Here is a 27,288-nt window from a genome sequence, read left to right as displayed (position 1 = left end):
ATGTGAATTCTTCGAAAATAATAACACATAGAAGGTAGCATCATTAGGATTTCCAATGAACGTATTTTAAAGTAATTGTTATTTTCATATGATCATTTTAAAATTTTCCTAAATCGGGTCTCGAACTGCTGTCATTTGATCATCTGCCGGTAAAGTTGTCATCCGCGCCATCCTTGATTTGTTAGATATGGCTCACTCAATGCATAACATAAATAAACTTATTGCTGAACATGAATCATAATTGGACTCTTATTCAATAAGTCGATCTGTCAAACTACAGTTTGTTAATAACTGTACAAGATTTTTATTTCAACCATTGTTCAGCCAGTCATAACCATCGCACGCTAGGAAAAATACGTAAAAATAATGTCGATAAACGATAAAATAAAATCCGTCCCCAATGCTATTTATGAATTTATGAAAATAAAATCAATGTATATTCGGCCTTCCTCAGAATCTCTTGAAAAACGGTTGCGATATGATTGTCAAATGCTAAGATTATTCCAATTTCATCAACATTCCACACATCAAAGATTCAATAATTTTTCGACGTTATTCAACGGCGTTATGTCCGGCTTTTAGTAAATTTAGTTGCGCATGAATGCATGATTTTTTCATTGCTCCAGCAGTTTTGTTCGTTCCGACAGCTTAATAAATCACGAATATAAAAAGCATGTCTTGAAAATAATTCATTATTTTCCTATAAATCATATTTTCCAGATCGAGAATCCAGATTTTCTTTCAAACTGAAAAGCATAATGTTTTTACCACTGTGCGATAGATCAGATAAATGAGAAATCCAATGGTTAAGAAGGACAACGGTTAAGAAGGATGGCTAATGCTTGCTTATTAACTTACTATTCAAACTCAATTCGACCACCCTTTCAGAGCATCACATCATAGTCGAACAGAGAACTTTAAAAATCATTAGTTCAGCATATTGTTAAACTTCCCGAATATGCTGAAATGTGATAAAACGAAAACGTTAGTTCGACTTCAAATAAAGGTAGTAAACAAATAAATAGGCCATGTCGAATATTAGTTAGATTAAATGCTGAAATGAAATCTGTCTAGCGAATTATTCAGCATCCATTTTATTCAGCTACGAAGATCACAAATAAACAATAATTCAACCTAGATGCTTATTTGTAGCTTGTCGTTGTTTGTTGGGTTGGAGCCTGACTTGGGAATTCGCTGATGCACCGATGCCCATTTCAAAACGACGAATCGCAGTGGACTTGGAGGAGATCCAGCGGAAGTTCGACGGAGTGCAATTACGTCCGCCCAAGCCAAGCCAGCATCCTGCAGGTCGTCCGCTACTGGTGAGCGAACCGGTACTACGTGAAGCCCAACATAATCCCATCCACGGGGTTTCCACACAGCAGCAGGAGATTCCGGCCACAAACCCAGCGTCGGCAAGTGGCGCGGGACAAACCCAAGCGGCGAGCGTGTTGGAACCGATCTCAAACCGGTCCCAGCAGACGTCCGGCCTCGAATCAACACCAACCGGTCAGGTGACGTCGAAGGTGATTACTACGGTGAGTCAAACGTGCTCTAATAATCACCCTTATTCTGCGTCTCGTGTGAATCGACACGAGTCGAGTCGTACGCGTCACCCGATTCCCGTTGTCGAATGAAGTGACAATTGTCGATGTGGATGAACCTCGATGAACTCTCAGTGCATTCTGATAGTCGTTCTATGTCGACAAAAGTCTGATCGGAACGAGGATTTCATGCGAGATTTGTCGGTACGTCAGAAGCAAACGAGAATGGTTCGGAATCGAAAAATCCAGATCAATTCACCTAGTAATACTAGTGATTTTCTCGTACAGTAAAAAAAGTAATAAAAAAAAGAACATTGGAGAGGATGAATAATTTATTTCCATTAATTTTCATTTTTTTGCTCCGCTTATATGGATGGGGGATCGGATGAGGAAACATTTTGTCGATGGGCGAGAGCTCTTCGAAGGAGAATGAAGTGAACCGACAATCACATGATAGAGTTCTTAAATGTGCTTCTTAACCTTTAGTTTGGATGTGGATTGTACTTTATAGTAATGTTTATTTGTAATTTTGGAGTACCTTTCTGAGATTGAGTGGCTCAAAAACATTTATTTTTGAATCAACATTTAAACCGTTAATCTGAACAATAGAAAAATAGTTTTTTTGGGGTCATATTGGCCCCAAGCTTAAATAGCCATAACTAATTATGACTGTTAAATCGATTTTCATTGCCATAAATGAAGGGTTTATATACAAGTGTTTGTGCCGGTGGCGTTTTTTGTAATTTTACTTGGCGTTTCCGTGGCGTTTCCGGTATCACGCTGAGAGTAATTATACCCTGAGCTGACGTCGATGTTCCCAGCAAAATAATGTTTTTAACCTGGAAAGTCCTATGAATTGAAGAATGTTTTTATAAATACCCTCGGAAAAATCCTCTGAATTTTTCTATGAATATTCTTCTGAATTTCCGCGTGAAATTCTTAGAATTTCTTGGGAGTCTTTTTGTATTACCAGATAAATTCTTCTCCGAATTATCTTCTATACGGTAGTGAGCACGGAAAACTATTTAAGATTTTCATGGGAGTTTTATACGAAGATCAAGGAAAAAATATACTAAATTTCTACTTTATTTCGCAAGATGCTCAGCATGTTTAGCAGCAAATTCTTTGAGGGTTTTTTGTCAACAACCTCTCGTAATATTTTATATTCTTCCAGAAATTCCTACGGTTCAGGTTTTTTTTCGAAAATTTCTCCAAGGATTCTTTTAGATTTTCTTTCTAAAATTCTACCAGGGATTCTTTTGAAAATTGCTCCAGGATTTACCCCAACATTTATATTCATCCATGAATTCCTTCGGCGATTCCTCCATGGAAATTCTTATATTTCTTGGGAATCTTTTGGTTTTGCAAGATAAATTCTTCTCTGGGAGATTCTTGCACGGGAATGAGTCTTCTACTTCAATGGCTCTACATTCAAACTGGCTTGTTTTCCAACTTAGTGTCCTATTAGCATTTCCACAGTTGATAAGAATTTTTTCAGCTTTTTAGTGGAATGTCTTCATTTGTAATAAGACGAGTTCGTACTATCCCATTTAATTCCACCACTTGATTGTAACTTGACTGATACGTATTTCGACCGAACAGTAAGGTCGTTTTCAGTGTCTTGTACTTGACTCGAGTCAAGAATTCCTTGAGGGATTGTTGAATTAATATTTGGAGGAGTTTCTGGAGGAATTCCTGAAACATATTTTGAAAGAGTTTTTGAACAAACTTCTGTCGGAAATTCTTCCAGGGAGTCTTTCGGAAATTGCTCCAGAGATTCCTTCGGAAATTCCTCTGGGAATTCTTTCGAATTCCTCCAAGGATCCTTTCGGAAATTCTTCAAATAATTCCATCGGATATTTATACCGGAAATGCTTTGGAATACCTTCACAATTTGAAGATTCCTCTAGGAATTCCTTCAAAAATTCATCTAGGAAATTCTTCAGAAATTTATTCAGGAATTATTTCGAAAATAGCATAAAGGATTCCTTCGAAAATTCCTACAGGAATTCCTTTGAAACTTACAAACATTCTTTCGGAAATTCCTCAGGAAATTCTATTGGAAGTTCTTCCAGGGATTATTTCAGAAATTGCTTAAGGGATTCCTTCGGGTATTCTTTCGAAAATTCCTCTAGGAATTTCTACGGAAATTCCTCCTATAGTTCCTTCGGAATTTGTTCAGGAATTCTTTTAGAAATTATACCAAAAATTCCTTCAGGAGTTTTTGAAGTAGCTCCTATATGAATTTCAAACGGATCATCTGGAGGAATTTCCGAGAGAAATCCTGGAGAAATTTCCAAGGAAAATCCTGGAAGAAATTTAAAAAAATCCTGGTGTAATTTCCAATGGAATTCCTGGAAGGATTTCTGACGGAATTCCTAGAGGAATTTCCGAGGGAAATTGAGAAAGAATTTCCAAAGGAATTCCTGAAGGAATATCCGAAAAAATCCTAGAGAAACTCTTAAAGGGATTTCCGAGACAATTCAAAGAATTCCTGGAAGAATTTTCTATGCAATTTTCTATGGAACTTCCGGAGGAATTCCCGAAGGAACTTCCGGAGGAATTCCCGAAGGAACTTCCGGAGGAATTCCCGAAGGAACTTCTGGAGGAATTCCCGAAGGAACTTCCGGAGGAATTCCCGAAGGAACTTCCGGAGGAATTTCTGATGGAACTTCCTGAGGAATTTCTGATGGAACTTCGGAGGAATTCCAGAAGGAACTTCCGGAGGAATTCGAAGGAACTTCCGGAGGAATTCGAAGGAACTTCCGGAGGAATTCCTGAAGGAACTTCCGGAGGAATTCGAAGGAACTTCCGGAGGAATTCGAAGGAACTTCCGGAGGAATTCGAAGGAACTTCCGGAGGAATTCTGAAGGAACTTCCGAAGGAATTCGAGGAACTTCGGAGGAATTTCGAAGGAACTTCCGGAGGAATTCTGAAGGAACTTCCGGAGGAATTCCGAAGGAACTTCCGGAGGAATTCGAAGGAACTTCCGGAGGAATTCCGAAGGAACTTCGGAGGAATTCGAAGGAACTTCGGAGGAATTCTGAAGGAACTTCCGGAGGAATTCGAAGGAACTTCCGGAGGAATTCCCTGAAGGAACTTCCGGAGGAATTTGAAGGAACTTCCGGAGGAATTCGAAGGAACTTCCGAGGAATTCGAAGGAACTTCCGGAGGAATTCCAGAGGAACTTCCGGAGGAATTCCCGAAGGAACTTCGGAGGAATTTGAAGGAACTTCCGGAGGAATTCCGAAGGAACTTCCGGAGGAATTTGAAGGAACTTCCGGAGGAATTCGAAGGAACTTCCGGAGGAATTCCGAAGGAACTTCCGGAGGAATTTCGAAGGAACTTCCGGAGGAATTCGAAGGAACTTCTGGAGGAATTGCTGAAGGAACTTCCGGAGGAATTCGGAGGAACTTCCGGAGGAATTCGAGGAACTTCGGAGGAATTCCCGGAGGAACTTCCGGAGGAATTCTGGGAGGAACTTCCGGAGGAATTCCGGGAGGAACTTCCGGAGGAATTCCCGGAGGAACTTCCGGAGGAATTCCCGGAGGAACTTCCGGAGGAATTCCCGGAGGAACTGCGGGAGGAATTCCTGGAGGAACTTCCGAATGAATTCCTGGATGAACTTCGGAGAAACTTCCCGGAGGAATTCTTGGAGAAACTTCCGGAGGAATTCACGGAGAAACTTCCGGAGGAATTCCCGGAGAAACTTCCAGGGGAATTCTTGGAGGAACTTCCGGAGGAATTCTTGGAGGAACTTCCGGAGGAATTTCTGGAGCAACTTCCGGAGGAATTCCTGGAGGAACTTCCGGAGGAATTCCCGGAGGAACTTCCGGAGGAATTCCCGGAGGAACTTCCGGAGGAATTCCCGGAGGAACTTCCGGAGGAATTCGGAGGAACTTCCGGAGGAATTCGGAGGAACTTCCGGAGGAATTCCCGGAGGAACTTCCGGAGGAATTCGGAGGAACTTCGGAGGAATTCCCGGAGGAACTTCCGGAGGAATTTCGGAGGAACTTCGGAGGAATTCCCGGAGGAACTTCCGGAGGAATTCGGAGGAACTTCCGGAGGAATTCCTGGAGGAACTTCCGGAGGAATTCCGGAGGAACTTCCGGAGGAATTCCCGGAGGAACTTCCGGAGGAATTCGGAGGAACTTCCGGAGGAATTCCCGGAGGAACTTCCGGAGGAATTCGGAGGAACTTCCGGAGGAATTCGGAGGAACTTCGGAGGAATTCCCGGAGGAACTTCCGGAGGAATTCGGAGGAACTTCCGGAGGAATTCCCGGAGGAACTTCCGGAGGAATTCGGAGGAACTTCCGGAGGAATTCCTGGAGGAACTTCGGAGGAATTCCCGGAGGAACTTCCGGAGGAATTTGGAGGAACTTCCGGAGGAATTCGGAGGAACTTCCGGAGGAATTCCCCGAGGAACTTTCGGAGGAATTCCCGGAGGAGCTCCCGGAGGAATTTCCGGAGGAACTTCGGGAGGAACTTCTGGAGGAACTTCCGGAGGAACTTTCGGAGTAATTCCCGGAGGAACTTCCGGAGGAATTTCGGAGGAACTTCCGGAGGAATTCGGAGGAACTTCCGGAGGAATTCCCGGAGGAACTTCCGGAGGAATTCCCGGAGGAACTTCGGAGGAATTCCCGGAGGAACTTCGGAGGAATTCCCGGAGGAACTTCCGGAGGAATTCCCGGAGGAACTTCCGGAGGAATTCCCGGAGGAACTTCCGGAGGAACTTCCGGAGGAATTCCCGGAGGAACTTCCGGAGGAATTCCCGGAAGAACTTCCGGAGGAATTCCCGGAGGAACTTCCGGAGGAATTCCCGGAGGAACTTCCGGAGGAATTCCCGGAGGAACTTCCGGAGGAATTCCCGGAGGAACTTCTGAAGGAATTTTTAGAAGAAATTCTGGAGAAACTTCCAAAGGAACTCCTGAAATAAATTCCTAAAGAATTATAGGGGGAATTTCGGTGGATGTTTCGAAGTAATTCCTGCAGGGACTTCCAGAGGAATTCCTGAAGGAACTTCCGGAGGAACTCCTGGAGGAGCTTCCTGAGGAACTCTTAGAGGAACTTCCTTAGGAATTAATGGAGGAACTTCCAGAGAAATTCTTGAAGGAACTTTCTCAGAGGAATTCCTGGAGGACCTTCCGGAAGAACTCCTGGAGGAACTTCCGAAAAAACTCCTGGAGGAACTATCTGAGAAACACTTGGAGGAACATCCGGAGGACGTAGGTTCTAATTTCTAGACTGATTTGAAGAACCTAGAAAATCCGTTGAAATGTTGACTGCATCACGTTTGTCATCATCTTTTAAAAACTTTTTAGTTAGTGAAAACTAGCGCTTTTTTGAGGAATAAAACATTTATAATAAAATTGCTGTTTCGCAGTAACTGGTTTTCCGAAAAATTCTTTGACAGATTTTTCAAGATCTTTTGAAGAGCTTTCGGAGCTGAAGAGTTTCGAAGAATTTCCGAATAATTCTGCAAAGGATTACTAAAGAACTGTGCTTTGAAGGCTTCTAGTAGAAGGCTCACGAAGAAAGTTTGAAAAGTTTGTCGAAGTATTCTGCGAAGAAATCTTGGCAAGCATTTCTGAAGTATTCTGCAAATGTTTCCTATGATTTCCAAGGAAAGTTTCCAACAAGGATACTGCGAATATCGTCTGAAGAAATCGAAAGGTTTTGAAGATTACCGCAGAATGAATCTGAATCATTTAGCGCATGTTTCCGGAGAATCATACGAAATATTCCTAAAAAATACAGCGAGGATCTCCAAAAAAGGATTTCTTGTAAGCGGTTTTTGGAATTAGGCAATTTTTTTCGAAATATGCTAGGAAATATTAACGATGAATTTTCTGCGACGGCATCCCAAATAATCCTATTCAATATTCTCAAAGAATCATATTTGATTTTATATAAAATTACCAAGAAAAATAGAAAGAAGTTGCAGATTTCTACAATTTTGATTCAACAATCTACAAAGGACTACAGAAATTTCCGCAAAGTTTTTCAAAAATCTTGTGGAAGTATCCCAAAGAATTGTGCGAAAGTGAAATGTTATCTATGATTACTTTAAAATCTCCCGGGAGAATTCTGCGAATTGTTTCCTGGTAATCCTGCGAGGGGTTTTCTATGAATCATCAGAAGATTTTAAAGACATCTGCAGAAGGTACGGCGTTATGAAAAGCCAATAATACTCGACTTAAGTAAACTTTTTATTTTGTGTATGCATAATTTTAAACATATATTTACATATATTAAAGTACATATTCGGTTGGAGATAATTAAGCAAGCTTACAATTTAGCTTTCACAATTAAACAACATACCGGCGCTTGACTAATAAACGTTGATCTTTTCATCCTTGAACGAGAAGTACACTTGCGCCGGTGTTTTATCCTGGTCCCACTGAATCATTCCGTCCCGTAGCAAAGCATAACGATAGACCCAACAAGCACAGATTCCATAGCAATCCGCTCCCGATGAAATGGCAACTCGTCGGTGTGCAGGGAGACTGACGACTAGCGGCCCAAGACCGGGAGACCTGGCAACTCACCATCGTGCGTATCGGGAATGTGAAGTACGTGACGTGTTTGCACACCAAGCACGTTCATAAAATGCGGTGCCCCTGTTCCAGATTCCTATTTAGGTCCAGTTCCAAGCCTGTTATCGACATTTTTCGATTGTTTTGGCTTAGTCGTACAACCTGTTCCGGGCTTGACCTGAAAAATTTCATAAATTTGGAATTATAAAATCCTAAATGAGCACCATCATAATTTACTTACCAAATCAAACAACAGCCACGAAGGCAATCCGCCAAAGAGATTCTTGCTAGTTCCAGTAAGGAAACGACAGCAGAACCGAAAACTAAATAATTTTTATTATTCACACTTAAACTTTGCCTAGTAATTTACGAGAACAACGCAGGAATAAAAACGAAAATCACACTTCAAAAAAACTCTACCATACCCTCAAAAAAGGTCGTAATTCGAATATCTCGTATGTCATACAAGTTGTTAGGAATACGTTTGAAATTGCGTCATTTAGTTCTCGAATGGCGAAACAACAAATACATTATTATTAAATCATGCATTTGGTGAGTATATTTTTCCAAATACTTATATAAAAGAACAAATTTAAAAATATTTATTATTAAACATAATTCGTTTCGACCTTATTTTAAATTACGAGATAAACTTTACCCAGTTTGACGTTTCTCCGAGTGAACTGCTGTTCGGTGTTAGTTCATCCTTCCTCTCGATACGAAATGAACGTCTCGCCTCGCGCGAGTCGACATTTGGAATAAAGCGAGAAGTGTCACACGACAACGAGACGAGAATTGTCGTTTCGAGTCGTGCGAGACGCAGAATAAGCCTGAATATTTCGACCAAAATAAGACCATTACAAAGCAATGCTACATTCGACATACCAAAGTTGTCGTCATTTATTCAGCACACTCCCTTCCCCTTGACCGAACCATGCAAGCCCATCCAAACTAGCCAAAACAATGCGTTCGCCATCAATCCATCATATAGAAGCACTCCTCACGTCCGCCCCGCGACTGCCCCCTCCGTGCGAATTGCAGACTTTCCGCCCGTTTCGTCGTCCAGCTTGCCATTGTCTACTCGAGTGCAAACAGTTCAAAGCAGTAAGGTGCCTATTGCGTTGTCTATTGCTGTCAACAGTGATACAGTGGTGCCCAACGTGTTTGCACAAGCGTTTCTCCTATTCGACTTCACCTCTGTACCTGTGCCAGTTCCTCAACCGTGGATAAGTGTCCCGACATCTCAACAGCGCGCTGCTAGGCACATCGTTCCCAAAGAGCTTCCCATCTGTTCGGGCGATCCTGTCGAATGGCCGCTGTTCTTGAGTTGTTTCCAGAACACCACCCAGTTATGTGGGTTTTCTCACGGAGAGAATTTAATGCGTCTGCAGCGGAGTCTCAAAGGAAACGCCCTGGAAGCCGTCCGAAGTTTACTGCTGGAGCCCTCATCGGTTCCTATGATCGTTTCGCCGCTCCAGACCCTTTACGGTCGTCCCGATCTAATAATCAACTCGCTGCTGCAGAAAGTACGCGCTACTCCAGCCCCAAAACCGGACAAGCTGGAGTCTCTGATATCGTTCGGTCTAGCATGCCAAAACCTTTGCGGTCATCTGCGTGCATCTGGACAAGAGGCCCACTTCTCCAATCCGGCTTTGCTGCAGGAGTTAGTCAGCAAGTTGCCAGCGAACATCAAGCTGGATTGGGCGCTTTTCAAACAAAAGTGCCCTGCAGTCGACCTTGGCACATTTGGCAATTACATGGCGCAGCTGGTGGTTGCTGCAAGTGACGTCGCTCCCTACCAACCATCTACAGAAGCTCGAGTCGGTTCAGACAAAGGAAAGGGAAAAGAGAAGCTGTATGTGAACACCCATGCATCTGGCAATCCGGTGGACAACGTTGGTAAACGGAATCCTCCAAACAATTCTGGAGGTAAACAGTACCAACCAAAACCGTGCCAAATTTGTGGGAAACAGAGACACAAGGTGCGAGACTGCGACGACTTCAAGAAGTGCAACCTGGAGGAACGTTGGAAGCGCGTTCAGGAGCATTACCTATGCAGACGATGCCTGACAGCACATGGAAAGTTCCCGTGCAAGGCAACTTCGTGCGGAATGGAAGGATGTGAAGAGCGGAACCACAAACTTTTGCACCCAGGCAAGCCACAGTCAGCAGTCCCAGCAAAGCAGCCAACAGCGACGGAAACCGTCAACGTTCACACCGCTCTGAAAGTATCCACGCTCTTTCGTATAGTACCAGTGACGCTGTTCGGCAACGATCGATCTGTCCACACGTTTGCGTTTTTGGACGAAGGGTCTTCGTCTACGTTGGTCGATGTCCGAATTGCTCGTGAGTTGGGATTGAAAGGTGAAGTCCACCCGCTTTACTTGCAGTGGACCAGCGATGTTGAACGCTGTGAGGACAGTTCGCAGCTGATTCGTCTTGAAATCTCTGGGCGTGGAGCTCAGAAACGACACGTTATTGCAGCAGCTCATACCGTGGAAAAACTGTGTCTTCCTCAGCAAAGTTTGCCGTTCGATCAACTAGCTCAACAGTTTCCGCACCTCCGTGGTCTACCCGTTCACGGATATCGCAACGCCACTCCAACTATCCTGATCGGTTTGGACAACACTCACCTGAAGATTCCCCTCAAAGTCCGCGAAGGTAGAGCCGGAGAACCAGCAGCGGCGAAAACCAGACTTGGTTGGACGGTGTACGGCCCTATTCCGGGTGAATGTTCCTCGACGCAGCAGTGCCAGTTTCATCTGTACAAGGAAGCTCGAAACCATGACGATGTGTTGCACGACCTTGTGAAGGAGTTTTTCTCGGTGGAGCACGTTGGAGTCGCTGTAGCTCCTTTGTTGGAAGGATCCGACGAAATGCGTTCCAGAAAGATCCTCGAAGAAACGACTTCACGGCTGCCATCCGGACGATTCCAGACAGGACTGCTCTGGAAAAACGATCATATCGATTTTCTAGACAGCAAGCCTATGGCAGAGAGTCGGCTGAAATCACTGGAGCGTCGTTTACGGCAGAAACCCGAACTTTTCGAGAACTTGAAGCAGCAGATAGTCGAGTACGTGGAGAAAGGCTACGCGCATAAGATTACGCAAGAAGAGGTTCTCTGTTCGAATCCCAGGAAAGTGTGGTATCTTCCGTTGGGGGTAGTTGTACACCCCAAAAAGCCAGGAAAAGTTCGCATAGTTTGGGATGCGGCAGCGACCGTCCAAGGTCAGTCCCTCAACTCCGCCTTGCTTCCGGGACCCGATCTGTTATCCTCCCTTCCGTCAGTACTCTCCAAATACCGCCAACGCCAGGTTGCAATCTGTTGCGATATAAAAGAGATGTTCCACCAGTTTCTGATCAGACCCGAAGATCGACAGGCACAACGGTTCCTGTTTCGAAGCGACCCCTGCAAAGACTTCGAGTTTACGTCATGGACGTTGCCACTTTTGGTGTAACTTGTTCGCCCTCCGCTGCACAGTTCATCAAAAACCAAAATGCGAAGGAGTTTGAGTCCGAATTTCCCGAGGCTGCCGCAGCAATCGTGCACAATCACTACGTGGAGGATTATTTGGATAGTCGGGACACCGTCGGGGAAGCAGCAGACCTGGCGCTGCAAGTGAAAACAGTCCACGCTAAGGCTGGGTTCCACATTCGGAACTGGATGTCCAACTCCAGAGAGGTGCTTTCACGGGTTGGGGATTCGGCTGAAGAATCTGCGAAGAGCTTCAAGACGCATACAGCTGCAGTTTCGGAACGCGTACTCGGGATGAGCTGGTTTCCCGAATCGGACGAATTTGAATTCCGCGGACTTTTCCGCGAACAACTGATGCCCCTACTTCACGGAGAAATTATTCCAACTAAACGGCAGCTCCTCCAAGTTGTCATGAGCATTTTTGATCCCCTTGGTCTGGTGTCGCTTGTAGTGGTTCACGGAAAAATCCTCGTTCAGAAGACGTGGCGAGTTAAAATCGGGTGGGACGACAAAATCAACGAAGATCTGCTCAAACTATGGCGGCGGTGGATTAAGCTATTAGGACAGCTTGACACAATTCGCATACCACGGTGCTACTTCCCAGAATATCTACCGGAAAGCTACAAATCTTTGCAGCTACACATTTTTGTAGATGCGAGCGAAGATGCGTACGTAGCAACCGCCTTCTTCAGGATTGTAGATCAGTCCCAAGTTCGTTGCGCTCTGGTATCATCGAGGACGAAAGTTGCGCCACTGAAATTACTGTCAGTTCCCCGTCTTGAGCTCCAGGCTGCGTTGCTCGGAGCCAGATTAGCGAAGTCTGTAGCGGAAAACCACACACTGCAAATCAAACAACGATTCTTCTGGGGTGATTCCTCCACTGTTCTCTCATGGATACGCTCGGACCACCGGAGATATCGCCAGTTTGTGGCGTACCGCGTATCTGAGATCTTAGACACTTCAAAGGTCGACGAATGGCACTACGTTCCCTCGCATCTGAATGTGGCGGATGACGCCACAAAGTGGAAAGAACGGCTCCAGATCAGCAACAATCATCGCTGGTTCTGTAGACCAGACTTCCTGTACGATCCTCCAAACCTGTGGCCAAAACAGAACGCGCCATCTACTCCAACTACAGAGTAACTGAGACCCATCCACGTACATCAAGAACTCCGAAGAGAACAAGTGGTGCAGTTCTGCGGCTTTTCCAAGTGGGAGCGTTGTCTGCGTGCCGTTGCCTATGTTCATCGATTTATCGATCAGCTGAAGCGAAAGCGGCGTAAAGAACAATCCAACGTTACATCCATCCTTACTCGTGAAGAGCTTCAGCGAGCAGAAGAGACCATTATCAAGCAGGCCCAGTTCGAAGCGTTTGCAGATGAAGTGATTACGATGCAGAACAACCAGTCGCTACCGGAGGACCAGCGTCAGCGACTCGAAAGTACAAGCATGCTGTACAAACTGTCTCCTTTCCTGGACAATCGAGGTGTAGTCAGAATGGAGGGACGGATCACCGGTTTTGCGGATGCGCCCTACGACTTCCTTCTGTGTTGCCGAAGAACCATTACGTTACTCGGCTCATCGTCGATTCGTACCATCGGCGGTACAAGCATTCCAACGGAGAGACAGCAGTGAATGAAATGCGGCAAAAATATCACCTGTCGGAGATGAAAGAAGCATTCAGGAAGATCAGCAAAACTTGTACGTGGTGCAAGATCTACAAAGCGAAACCTGCAGTTCCAAGAATGGCACCGCTACCGGAAGCACGAGTCACTCCTCGCATCAGACCGTTCAGCTTCGTTGGAGTGGATTACTTCGGCCCGCTGTTGGTCGTCCAAGGTCGTCGTGAAGTGAAGCGATGGGTCGCTCTCTTCACCTGTCTGACAATCAGGGCGATCCATCTCGAGGTCGTCACCAGCTTGTCAACGGAGTGCTGCAAGATGGCTTTACGGCGATTCATAGCACGGAGGGGGAGATCTACAGTGATCGGGGTACTAACTTCGTTGGAGTCAGCGGCGAGTTAAGGGAGCAAGTGAGAGCAATCAACCAAGATTTGGCATCAACTTTCACCAATACCGTCACCCATTGGCGCTTCAATCCTCCAGCTGCGCCGCATATGGGGGGGTCTTGGGAACGCATGGTTCGGTCGGTGAAGTGTGCATTGGCTTCGCTATCGGTCGAGCGCAAACCTAGCGAGGAAGTGCTGGTCACGCTACTAGTGGAAGCTGAGTCGATGATAAATTCGAGGCCGTTGACATACATGCCGCTCCAGACTTCGGAGCATGCGGCACTTACTCCGAACTGTTTCCTCCTGCTTAGTACTAGCGGGGTGAATCAGCCTTCAACCCAGCTTGTGGACGATAGGCAGGCTCTGCACACCAGCTGGTTCCTGTGCCAGCGACTGTTGGTGTTGGACCAATTCTGGACACGCTGGGCGAAGGAGTATCTACCCACCATCACCAAACGGACCAAGTGGATACCAAGCCGGTCTCTGCCGGTGATCTGGTGGTCATCGTGGACGATCGAGTCCGTAACGGATGGATAAGGGGACAAGTTCTACGCGTGTTCCCACACGGACAGAAATTTGGATCAATTGAACCAATAATAATGTTTGTTGCTTTTATAGAACAAAATTCATTCAAATTTATGTCGAATATTATTGCTTTTATAATATAAGCATTCATTGTTTATAACTCAAAAGATGTTTGTTTCTATAAACAAGTTTATTCATTATTCTTATGAAAACAACAAGAAATCAATTTGGCTCAATAAAAATGTTTATTGCATTTAATGCGCAATAATATGTCCATTCCCTTGTTAGCTCTAGACACATACCCAAAGTAACACAGCATAACGAACATAACGCTGAGCTGCAGCAAAAATACTACCCACCGCTCCCTCGTTGTGATGACTGTTGAAAACCAAAATCAAATGCCACCACAAAAACAGGGCTTCTTCTGTGAGAATAGTTTTGTTGTAAAATTCAACTGTTTTATTAGTTTTGTGCACCAAACTACAGGTAAGTAAAAGCGTTAAACAATAAGATATCCGCAGATATTATTAATTAGCCTCACGCATTGGCCTGGTGATTTATTTCACATTATTTGTTCATCAAGTTGTGTCTTATTTCATCAAGCGCGATAGGTTTTCTTGAATTGTCGGTAGTGGCGGTGGCGGAAGCCGTGTGTTCGTTTCTGATATGTAAAACTTATGAAATATGTTTCCAGTATTTTACATCGACATATTTCCTACATATTTCCAGGTGAGGAAAAAGAAAAACGGCAGAAGCTCCATATGATCCCCACCATAACAATACTACGACCGCAATCGTATAGCCAATTTCCTATCGCAGTGATAATGGAGGCGGATGTCGATCCTGCACTGAAAACTTCAATGAAAACTTCAATACCACGCTACCACCAATGACGATATGTGCAAATAGTAAGCAAATAAGCCAATGACTTCGGGATGAAATGTGCGACTATAAGGTCGATGCCATCCATAGGTCATTCGATCACAAGCTGCAGAAAGTGTTATAGCGGGGAACAACGTTAATGATTAACAATAAATAATAAACGATTATAACAACAAAATTGTTCCTAAATGGTTTTATGAATCAACACAATTTGGAAGAAATACCAAAAGCCATATGAATATTATAATTTCAATAATAGTGCACCATTATTTTAATAAAAAATATTTTAAAAACAATAATATTTTGATGCTATTTCCTATTCCGTTTATTATTAAAACAATTGAAAACATATTTTAAAAACAACAATATTATTTTTATTAGCCGTCGCGAAAAGAGAACGTTACTGTTTTAGCCAAGATTCAAACCCATTTAAATTCAAAACATTTTCTTTTTGTTTCAACAATATTCGAATCAGCTTGATTTTAAAAATAATAACAATTTCTTTTTACCGCCAAAACAATGTGAAATTCTTGTTGAATTTACATCAAGTATCATTGTTTTTACAAGAGTTTTTTCTGCGTGCAGGACGAGATGGCAGATGTCGCAGCGCAAACGTGCAGACAGCAACTGGTGTACTTCGACGACCGGTGGCGAAACTAGCCGTCCTAGATGTTGCTGGTAATGCTCGAGAGGACACGGAGCAATACGGGTCGGGGATTGTTCAGGAAGGCGCCCTATCGTCTGAATAATTTCTCTCGTGTACCTACTGCCAACTGTGAGGAACGAACAAAAAACAACCGCACCGATGACTTCGTAGCCGATCATTTCAGTCCACCTAATACAGTACAAAACAGATAGCAAACGAGACACACGTAGTACACAAAGTTGAGACCGTCAATACAAGTGATTATTTTATAGATTTTTGATAATTAATGTTTGTTGGACAGGATTCACACATAAAAGGGACTAAAAATGTAAGCTAAACACTCAATTTGTTATCCTACTTATAACTAAATCATGCAAATTATGAACTAAATTGTAAAAATTTCCTATTCATGCAAAATTGAACTTACGAACTATGTTTGAACTTAATACTAATTGAAACAATATATTTTGCAGCTAAAAGCAACTCAACAACCCAAAAACGAGTTCGCTCTTTGGATTGTCCGAAGCAATTATCACCTGTCGCAACAGTGATGGTACCTTCAAACAGCATTCCAAAGAAATCCTTTTCTACATCTCGATATTTCCATGAGTCGATGGTCCCTTCAGTATCGACTCATGGAGGTTTGACTGTACTACAACTTGAGAAGCTCAACCTGATGGAGAAGCAGAAGCAAGTAAACGAGCTTTATGACTTCGTGTGAAGGACAAGCACAATATTCACACTAAGATCAAGCTACTAGTGACCGAGCGAATGTGCTTAGGACATCCGTCGAATATCTGAATTACCATGGCCTGTGTACTCACAAGTATGTTCTGACAGAACGAGTAGCTCTAGTGATACATAGACGATGTACCCAATATTCGGATTAGTATCGTCTCTTTCTTTGTTTCGTTCTGTCAATCCAGCTCATATTTGTGTGCCAATGGGCGCCTACTATTCGTACGCCGATTGCGATTTAGAAATTCAAATCTCATTTAAATAATTCATGCTTCCATTTCGTATCTTCGATTAACACATTAACAATATTTTAATAGTCAACGGCTCGAATAACGAAGGCAGTTTAACAAGTGAACAAAACTAACAGCTTTATTGAAATACGTCAGTACAACTCAAGGTATGATGTTGGAGTTATTGTTCACTCAAAATAATCTACACGTCAAAGCTACGTGAAAACATATGTGACTTTTTTCCATCATACTTTTCACGTAACAGTTACGTGAACCATAGGTGACCAAAGCGTAAATGAACTCCTATCTTTTCACCACATATTTCACATAACATCTATCTGATTGAAAGGTATCAAAGAAAATGAACTTCTATAGTGTCACCACTGTTTCACGTAACAGCTACGTGGTTTTTCGGTAGCTTTAACGTTATTTTTCAATATATCCTAAATGATGTTCCCCTAAGATTCAGTTAAATTTTCTTGTAAAATGCACGTTTGTTGTTGTTTATATTTCTATCATATAAATCAAATCAAAAAAATATTTCTAAAATTGCATTTAAAGATAATGCAATATTAGAAATATTCAAAAGTAAAACAAATGTATAAAAGTTTGTATTTTATTCTTATTATCTATACATATGTATTTGAGTTATACAGAATTAAAACTATTCTTAACACGAAAATACATTCTAGAGTTATTACCTATCTTATGCAATGATACAGGAAAACTATCGAATAATTCGATTTTTAAAATATCTACTATGGGTAAGCAGTTTGATACTTCATACGCCATAAAATGTTCGCAATAGTTATCAACTTGCCAATATTGGCCCACCAAAAAAAACTTATCGTTATGTAGGACGAATTCAATAATTTCAAATAAATTCATTACATCATTTTCAAAAAGCGTCATAAAATACCCTGATCTATATTTAGTCCCTTTGTACTCAATACTATTTGCGAATAACAAATTTAGATCTGATTCAATATTCAATGGTTGCCGTAAATTGCTAAAATAGTTACGTAGTTGTAAGTCAAACATTTTAAAATCTTCATTTATCTCACGATCGAAAAAATTTCTATTGAATAAGTCATATGCAAATTGCAATGAAGCCTTAATACAAAGCGTGTAACAAACATTTTTCCTTGAAGGCATAATATGAGCATATTGTTTAAAAGCTCTGTGTTTCGCTTCATACCTGAAACACATCATAGCTTCCACTGGGCCTGATGAAGTTATTACTGTAGGGTAATGAACAAGAAAGTGGTGTTTTGGCTTAAGTTCCCTCTTAAACAAATTAATATACATGGTATGGTGCACATTGATCAATCGTCGCAATTGATTTATCATTTCTGATGAAAAAGTATTTCTTAGACAGAATTCAGTCAGCTTTACTAACGTTAAGCAATACTTCCAAACCATGTCATCATGGGGAACATATTTTCCAATAATTAACGTAATATAATGTGTCAACATGCGAGTTTCATTAGAAGTTAGCCGTATATGAACTGTTTTACGTTTTTCCTTACTATTATATCCTTCAACTACATCCGGCATTCGCGATATTTCGCTATCTAAACAAGTTTTCCCAAAGTTCCTTCTGTTAACATTAAAGTCATTGAGAGTGAAGTATTTCTTGTTGAAGATGCAATAATCTAAGACTTCTACTAGACCTGATTTACACACGCCAGAACTGAACAAATCGTGCATTGCGTCAACACTCATGTTTTCAGTTACGTGGAAACATGGAAGCTCATTGAAAACCGTGTTACCGTGTATTCCTGTTTCTTTTGGTTGATTTAACTCTAAATCCTGAGCATAATCCTGACGTCGACGAAGGCAATCAGCATGTTCTTGGCAGTCTGATTTTAAAAGGTCTTTTGGACGTCTGCAGAACCGACAATAAAATGTAGCATTAAAGCCACTCGCAAAAAGCAGCATCGAGTGAACACCCAAATTGTCGCCTTGTATCAAACATAGCACAAACCTTACTAATATTGGTTTTCCACCGATTCAATATATATACCTTCATTCTCTATTTTTTAAATCTATCGACTAAAATTTGCATAAGCTTATTCATCCCAACTTCTTTAATATCTGACTTTTGACCATTCCAGCCACAAAAATGTTGCATAGTTTTGATTGGAATTCCTTAGGTATAGTTGGGAATTTATAGTATATTCCACAGACGTTGTGTCTATTACTGTGCGAACTCTGTGAATCATTAACTTCATATTCATCTGCATATAACCATACCGGCAGAACGTTTTTCGTTTTCGTAGTTTTGTTCAATAGCTTTCCATGTACTTCCATTTATGTAATTAGCAATAAAAGTCGATTGTTTTTAGATTTAGTGTATTCCGCAAAGTAATTTTCAATATATCATTGCATTCAAAAAAGTTTTAATTTGGAATTCAATGGGCATTACTATCAAGTAGTTGTTTGCATGTATTGTGTCCGCATCGTTTTCAACATCTAGCATTGTAGAAGTAATATCGTCATTATTATCTATTGTGACTATCGTTGGTAGTTGAAATCCCACACTGTTTTTCAAATGTTTAAAAACTTATGATCGGTATTTACAAAGTTGAAAATGGTTTTGATTTGATTTAATTGTTTTTGAAAATTAAACCTATTCTCTGGATCATTTATGAGTGGTTTGAATTTTTCGAACTTATCTGATATTTCATTAAACAATACGCTCATTTCATTTTGTATCTGATAAACATCTTTTCGCGTAAAGTTGTTATGCTTATGCATAAATAGAGTTAGTTTTAACGCTATTTGATCAAGTGTATTAATTGGATTGCGATTTTCTAGATCAATTTGATCGTCAGTGCTCTCAAAGCGTCTGAGTTTTGACGAACTACCCTCGAAATTGCAAGATGAAACCCCATCGTTATCTGTTGACGATACTGCAAACTGCTTCAAAGATGACTGCTCATGTTGGCTGCTGCTTTCCGTTTCCTTTGTTTTGCTAGTGTTATTATTTCCAACATGGTGCATAATATGTTTTTGAAGGGATACACTTTAGAAAAAATTTGTTGGCATCCGGCAATTGTGCATTTATATTGATGAATAGACGGGACACGATGATATTCCTTTAGATGGGTTAGATACTCGCTCGTCGTTGAGGAAAGGATCGTACATTCAGGTATCATACAGCTGATCTGATTCATGTTAAGGATTTATTGTCCGCTCCTTTTATTGTCAAGATAAACTTGCAATTTGTTGATAGACGCGTAGGATTCTTGCTGCTCTATGCCATATACGTATCCACTGACGAAATGCCACACCAATTTCGAAATTCTCGAATAAGGAAGTCCAAGTACAGCAGTAAGTTTGATTAGAACGTCAATGGATCTGGACACTGAGTGGAGCTCATAGAAAATATCACCATACACGACCAAAAATGTTCCTTGGAGCTGGTCCAAGCTATTACCAACCACAATCAATTTAGGTACACTACAAAAAAATCAATAATTTTCTACATTTGTGAATACACATAGAACAACCAGAAAACTCCCGCAATACATTTTATGTGGGCTTTATAATTAACAAAATCCTACAGATACCTTTAATAGGTATGTATTATCGCGAACATTTGTATCCCTTTTCGAAAATATATGTGGAGACTAATGGTTGAAAACCATAACATCTCACACATAAATTGGATAATGTTCAAACATGCATGTAATAGATTCTGGTACCATCTCGGCGGTACGAATCGTGAGAAGTACCAGAAGAGAAGAAAAAATGGCAAGAGGAAGCGTGTTGCCCAAATTCGCAGCATCAAGAATTGGCATTTGTGCAGGTAAATATGGCCTCATTATTCATAATGATTAAATGCTTTTGGTAAATGTAGTTTCTGCTTTTCTTCTAGATCAAGATTCAGCACGAATGGAAGAAGTGGATGGTCAAATTGGTGATCAAAACGCAAATCAAGTGGACAAAAACCGATGGCCAGCAGATGCATCGCGAGCGGCAAACATCGATATCAAGTGGACAAAAACCGATGGCCAGCAGATGCATCGCGAGCGGCAAACATCGATATACAACTTGGTGACCCGGCAGTTTTTCGAAAATGGTGCTCTTCATATCGTCTGGTTAAACTCACCATTCTATTTACACACTCATATGCTGTTCAACCCCAATGCAGCGGAACATCGGCGGAAGCGGCAGGAAACTGCATAGGCGGAGTGTGAAAATCTATCGATTTCATTTCATATACTCTTCGCGTTTGTGCTTCAATAAAATCAAATAATGAGTAATGATTTGTTATTTTCTTGTCCTAAAAAATATATTGCAACTCGTATTACAGTAAATTTGTAACGAACATTTTCAATGAATTATATTTAAAAGTTTATTCGGTTCTATCAACAAATATAATGAAACGAATAGGTAATGCCCAATAAATTATATGTGTCATCCGTTATAGATTTTTTATAAGGTCCACACATAAAATGCATTAGTTTGATGCTATTGCAAAAATCTATATCGCTCACACATAAACTATATATAGATTTTTTGCTCAGTGTACAATTGGTAAATTCAAATCTTCATAGTTCCGATAAACATCTTGTATTTTCGATCGGGCTTGGTCTTTAGAGTCGACAAAAATCAGCGTATCCTGTTGTCCTACGAGTATGGTAGGCTTAAAACGTGATGCAACCGCAATAGGTGGAAGCACAGTGTTCAGCGCTAGCAAAAGTATGCAAATTTTCTTATCTGAAAAAGTAATAGTTAGAATGACTTTGTTGTATGGCAAATGAATAAGAATATCTTACCAATACTTGCGTTATCAGTAGTCAGTCCCTCAAGCAACGATACCGCAGATGGGTCGACAGCTTTCTTTGAAATGTATTCCGTGATCAGTGGCACCAAAAATTGCAGTTTCTTTAATCCGTTTTCAGCTTTAGGAAAACATTTTTGGAAATCAATGTCGATCTAGAATTTAATTAGAAAATAAATTATTAGTTACGTACTATAATTAAACTATACTGATACTTCGCCTCAGATATTTTGAACCAAATTCGAATATATTTTAATACCATTCAGTTCAGTTACATATGCAGAATGACTAGAGATAATAAACTTACCAGTTGGAAACCATGTGGGCATCTGTATTGCGGATATGTCGTAAGAATTCTGGTGATACGCTTTTGGGATAATAAATCATCCTTTCGTGCTTCGTAGCTGATTTTCCATCTTTCTAGAACAACAGACCATGGATCAGTGTTCAACAGCAACCATTCAGCTGCTTCCTCTGCTTCTGCGTTTCGAGGTGGCTGGCAATCGTTAGCAGACTGTTTTGTTGCTTGGTATTCGTTTTCTTTAGTTTCTCGCTTCCTTTTTCTCTGCTTTAAATTGCCAATCTTGTTGGCTATTTTTCCGCCATGGTTCTTTCTATCACCGCTTCTTGAGATGAAGTAGTTTTCCTAAAATGATAAACATACATTGAATGTTAAGAAAATTATTTTGAGCTTTTTAGTGGAATGTCTTCACTTGTCATAAGACGAGTTTGTACAGTCCCATTTAATTCCACCACTTAATTGTATCGACTTAAGTCAAGTCAAGTACGAGACACTGAAGACGACCTTACTGTTGAGGTCGAAATACGTATCTGTCAAGGTACAATTAGGTGGTGGAATTAAATGGAACTGTACACACTCGTCTTAAGACAAGTGATACATTGAATATAAAATGTTAATATATGTTCACGTGATTACAACTTACCAATCGCTCAAACTTGAATAGAGTTGTCACTGCCAAGGCGTATGTTCGGAGGTCTTCGGTTAGTAGCTTACTTCTCGTACTCAAATGATGTTTGGCGATAATACTAGAGAGTTCTAACTGCTTCGCTTCCGAAAGCTCAGATTTGATTCCGTACTGCAAAATTTCCTTTCCTTCTTCGGACGTTTCAGCAACTGTTCCAAGGTTTTCGTTGAAAACACATTGCACTCGTGTGGTAGATTATCATTATTGTTAGAAATCGTCTTTGAAGAACCATTGGCATTAGATAGTACAATTGATTGAAGAGGACTTTTTTGTTGACATTGCTCTGCTTCATTCAAGCTTTTCCATCTTCTGTCGGCTGGCAAATGCCAAGGCTAGATTCATTGGGCACATTAGACTCATTTCCAGAAATGGATGTAATACTATCGTTTGTATCACAAGTACCATCTGTTACATTCGCACTATCAGGAGAATTTACGACATAGACCGGTGCTGTGCATTCGGAGCTACCGCTCGCTGAAATGGATACCGCCGTATAATCGCTTCCGTTTCTAGCTGAAGTGGATGCCGCTGTATACTCCGGGTCGGATTCGTTTCTTGCTTCAACTTTATATATCTGCTCACCGACAAAGTAGTATTGACTTGTAGTGTTGATAGGCGCAAACAACGGCGGAGCAGTATTCAACTCAACCGCAGGCGGATCATCCGGCTTCGTGTAAGTTATTTCCAACGATTCTGGTAAACCAATGACTATCGATTCCTGCAAGATGTAAGCAAAACATTGATTGTTTGATTCCCGTACCTACTAATTAAGAATACACTTACGAGTTCAGTTAGCTTTCGGAGCTCATTTTCTTCGGATGCTGCAGCTTTCTTAACATCATAGTGGTTGCTTGTCTGGAGCGGTAAAGTTGTTTTGATCAGGAGTATGCGTCCGTAGTTTTGACAGCCTTGGAATCAGCAGCTGCTGCAGCTTTTACATGAACAGTGGATGGCGTTAGTACATACTCTGGTGGCATGGAAGTTGAACTTCCGGTGACTGAAGTAGTAGCAAAATTATCGTCCGTATTGTTTACATTTTGCGTTGGAATAAATGCTGGTGTCCCGACAAATGAATTTGAGGAAATTGGAACGTCTGAATCGAATTCACATGCCGGTCCGTTCGTAGCAAACTGATGGGTTGTGATGGTCGTGGTGTCTGATGATACAGCAGTAGACGTAAACGGAATGATGCTCACCTCACCGGTAAGCCGAAGGCGGTATGGTTGCTCAAGGATTTCAGAAAATCAGCAATTTGAGATTCCTGTGAAAAGTTGAAATACCTTAGTAAACAAACTACATGGCATACACAGAGAAGTGCACATGTACTTACGTTTCGCGTTCTCCAGGAAGACACCAACTGTTGCAGTACCGGATATTTCCAATTTATTTTGTTGGTTCCAACGATGCACGGAATTTATCGGTCGTAATACTCAGCAAATCGTGAAAATCGATTCCACACTCTAAATAAATAAAAACAAACTATATTATACTAAAATAGCAATTACCAAAAAGTTGTCTACCATCGAATATCTGCAATAAATGTTGTGTGATTTCCAAATCCGCCAGCAATACTCGTAGTTTGTTTTCAACAGACGCCATTTTGTCGAATAACTTGGGGAATGAACGCGAGATGAAGCTGTCAAAATGAATCACACAGCGAGTACGGGTTTTTCACGTAATGCTACGTTTAGACAAGGCAAGTGAATTTAGCAAGTCGCTTGAATCGAACGCGAATTGAACGTGTAAACATCTTAATTCTATTCACTTGAACGAAAAGAAAGTTGAACATGTTCAACTTTTGGCAAGTCAATTGAATTCAACTGAGTTGTTCAACTCACTTGCCCTGTCAAAACGTAGCATAAGAGTCACTAAGTAGTCACAGTGAACAATACAGGAACAACATATAATGCTCGATATAATGTTTACCAAAGGTGCAATAATTGTTACCTTTGACAGATAAATTCAATATTGAGTTCATTTTCTTTCATCTACGTGATTTTTCAGGTAGCATTAACGTGTGGATTATTTTGAGTGATAGGAAAAAATAACAGTGTCCGGTCATAGTGTTGCCAGACGTACTCTTTTAAGAGTACATGTACTCTTTTTGAGGCAGAAAAATTACGTACTCTTCTTTTTCGGAGAAAAAGGTTATATGTACTCTTTTTAAATATTGTCAGTACCAATTTGATTTTCAAACCTAACATTGAAAAGTAAATCCATTTTCCTTAGTTTGTATCTGCGGTTTGTACAAATAAAGTACGCCAAGATTGTGTATGTCACGATTTGAATTGAACGTATTTAGTATTTTCAAGATATTTAATTAGTTTAACTGTTCCTGGACACGGCGAAATTAAGGATAGGTCATCAGTTATTTTTTCGAGAATTTTAGATATAAAAAATTTGGAAATCCAGCACGATCACATTAAATATAACACAAACCACAAACCTAATTACAAACTGTAAGCTGACCCGAGAACATTGTCTAAGCATGCATGGGAATTGGGAACATTAATTAAACGTTCGTTCTCATACTACAGATTGCGTTCATTCAATCTTTTAAACCTATTTTTCAGACGGTATCAAACACCCTTTTTTTCCTAGTTGAACTTTTCAATCTGTCCAATAAATTTGTAAATATTAGATAGTTTAATTGGGTTTTATTCTATGATAAGTTCTTCTACTACTTCACTTATATCTAGGAGAAAAAAATGGCTTTTATAACTCACGAAAGCAGTTGACACAACTCGCTATTTTTTTTTGTTTCAAAGTAACTGTCACTGTTAATTTTGTTGAATTCCTACACATTTAGCGATACAATTCATCCTACAAACATATACAAACAAACCGTTTTGACTCAAATAATATCATATTCCGAACACAGCCCGCATAATCCTGAACTATATCCGGAAGACAAATCAGATCATTCATGATGATAAATAACGATATCACCACTCTTCTGTATACTGTATGCTGAAATGATAAGCTACCCATTTTATAAACTGTTTCAACAGTGCGGTATGATGTAATCGACCAAATAATTATTTGGGTAATGGGCGGTTAAGTATAATTACCATTTAAAACTTGTCGTTTTCCAGTACATTTTTTTCGGCGTACAGCATGTCATGCGGTTGTTAAATAATCTATGTTCCACGAGAAAAACTATACGGGATACCATACGCATATAATGTGACCATATATTTTAAACCCATTGTACTGTTACCATTGATGTTTTGATTTTTTTCTAGGTGTGGTGGGCAAAGCAGAGGGAGAACGAAAATAAATACATTTTTTTTCATTTTTAGTACTGTTTTTATTCGCGACTACGAAGGTAAATTCTTCACGCACAGTCTGACAGTTCCTTATGGGATTTTACTGTAGAGGGACAAGAAAGGGTGATCGGCGGCCATGTTTCACGCACAGTCTGACAGATAGCAATGTGTTTTTGCCATAAGAGTGAGTAGAGGCATTACTTTCGTATTCGCGAATTCAATCATTTTAGTTTTTTTTTTTTCAATTCAAGTGGATAATTTCGGCTCATACTTCGCACTCCACATATCGTTATCATTCATCTAATCACTTGAGCAGGCTGTTGCCCATTTTCCCGAAATTCGATGATGTCTGCAATATATGATATAATAAAAATTAGGGGTTTGATCCTTGGTTTAATAAATATTCAAGAAGTACGTACCTGTACACAGTGTATGACCGCGTGATTGCTGACATTTGGAAAATGAAGAAAATCATTTCTGCTAACTGGATCTGCAATTAGATATTCAACACAGTTTTTATTTTGAAGTCAATTTGAGACTTTATCGATTAGGTATTTGTGTATACTTACCCTTTTTCCTAAACAATTTAAAACACGAATCTTCCTCTCCGATAAATTAAAACTTGTGTCCTATTCTACATGCCTGCCGTTCAAATGGCGAAGAGCAGCATTTTTTCCCACACTCACATTTGTCACTGAACTGAAAGAAATATCTTACCTTTATCTTGAAACCGTATAATATTGAGATGTGCTTGTGATATTGCGATGTATTTATGATTGCCGTAAACGATACACAATTATGTAAAAACGGTAGACCATATCGTGTTTATCCCCATTATAGTTTTGTTTCAATTAACTAACGTTTTTTGATCAAGTAGAACCTATTATGAAGTAATAAATATTGTACAGAGACGATATGTTGTATATTAATTACATGTGGGAACTTGAATATATAATTGTTTATAATATAAATTCAATAAAATTATGTAGTCAAATTATAAATTGATGATAGCATGGATTGTGACATTACTCCTTAATTCACATGTATCATATCAACCGCACTGTAGACTGTTATTCATTATGCGGGAGGCGTTTTAGCGCGCTTGAATTCAAAATACCATCGTTTACCGAACGGAGGATCAAGATTATAATCAAATTAAACATGGAAGTAACCACGCGGATGATAATGAATGGTCATTTAAATCCAGGTGCTCTGAATAGGAGTCATGTCACAATATCGAACTTGTATTGTAAATTTAAAAAAAATCAAGGGTTGTACTCTTTTGTACTCTATTTTCAACTTTTGTAAATGTACTCTTTTTAGTCAAATCGAATCTGGTAACACTATCCGGTCACCAAGGGCGTAACCAGTTCGGGCGTTAGTGGCGATTGTCTACTTTGCTAGCACGCTTACACAACATTTTAACACAATTCGCTATTTACTACCACAGTGATGAGCATCAAATCCGCCGTTAAAGCTACTGAACGCGAAAAGAACGCGCATAACATGAGGGCTGAAAGAAGCTGCAGAGCATACAGCAGATGAGGCACAGCAAATACCAAAGAACTCCAGAAATATTTACACGGGGAAGCGAGTCAGGGACTCGACCCGGAGAGCAGGAATATTCGAAGTGTGTTAAACACACTGTGGATATCCA

General features: G+C 40.7%; 2 protein-coding genes and 3 long non-coding RNA genes across 5 annotated transcripts; 2 read left to right on the top strand and 3 right to left on the bottom strand.

The window, feature by feature from the left end:
- Positions 1–7,750: 7,750 nt before the first annotated feature.
- On the bottom strand, positions 7,751–8,492 carry LOC134204510 (uncharacterized). Its single transcript, XR_009977883.1, has 2 exons — positions 8,322–8,492; positions 7,751–8,258 (listed from the first exon to the last, which is right to left on the bottom strand). It is a non-coding gene; the product is annotated as an uncharacterized LOC134204510 (long non-coding RNA).
- Positions 8,493–8,623: 131 nt separating this feature from the next.
- On the top strand, positions 8,624–13,190 carry LOC134204515 (uncharacterized). Its single transcript, XM_062679322.1, has 4 exons — positions 8,624–8,632; positions 8,743–11,308; positions 11,395–12,694; positions 12,734–13,190. Exons 1-4 carry the CDS (start codon positions 8,624–8,626, stop codon positions 13,188–13,190), a joined length of 4,332 nt encoding a protein of 1,443 aa, XP_062535306.1.
- A 1,232-nt stretch (positions 13,191–14,422) lies between these two features.
- LOC134204508 (uncharacterized) lies at positions 14,423–15,148 on the top strand. Its single transcript, XR_009977882.1, has 2 exons — positions 14,423–14,574; positions 14,818–15,148. It is a non-coding gene; the product is annotated as an uncharacterized LOC134204508 (long non-coding RNA).
- Positions 15,149–21,003: 5,855 nt separating this feature from the next.
- On the bottom strand, positions 21,004–22,641 carry LOC134204514 (uncharacterized). The gene is made up of 5 exons (XM_062679321.1): positions 22,611–22,641; positions 22,321–22,544; positions 21,684–22,022; positions 21,372–21,531; positions 21,004–21,312 (listed from the first exon to the last, which is right to left on the bottom strand). The coding sequence occupies exons 1-5, from the start codon at positions 22,639–22,641 to the stop codon at positions 21,116–21,118; spliced, it is 951 nt and encodes a 316-aa protein (XP_062535305.1). The 3' UTR covers positions 21,004–21,115.
- A 2,727-nt stretch (positions 22,642–25,368) lies between these two features.
- On the bottom strand, positions 25,369–26,328 carry LOC134204511 (uncharacterized). Its single transcript, XR_009977884.1, has 3 exons — positions 26,201–26,328; positions 26,051–26,121; positions 25,369–25,980 (listed from the first exon to the last, which is right to left on the bottom strand). It is a non-coding gene; the product is annotated as an uncharacterized LOC134204511 (long non-coding RNA).
- Between the last annotated feature and the right edge of the window lie 960 nt (positions 26,329–27,288).

Source organism: Armigeres subalbatus, unplaced genomic scaffold, assembly GCF_024139115.2.
Source record: "Armigeres subalbatus isolate Guangzhou_Male unplaced genomic scaffold, GZ_Asu_2 Contig634, whole genome shotgun sequence".
Lineage (NCBI taxonomy): Eukaryota > Metazoa > Arthropoda > Insecta > Diptera > Culicidae > Armigeres > Armigeres subalbatus.
The sequence above is the reverse complement of the archived record's forward strand: the minus strand, read 5'-3'. Positions and strand labels throughout refer to the sequence as shown.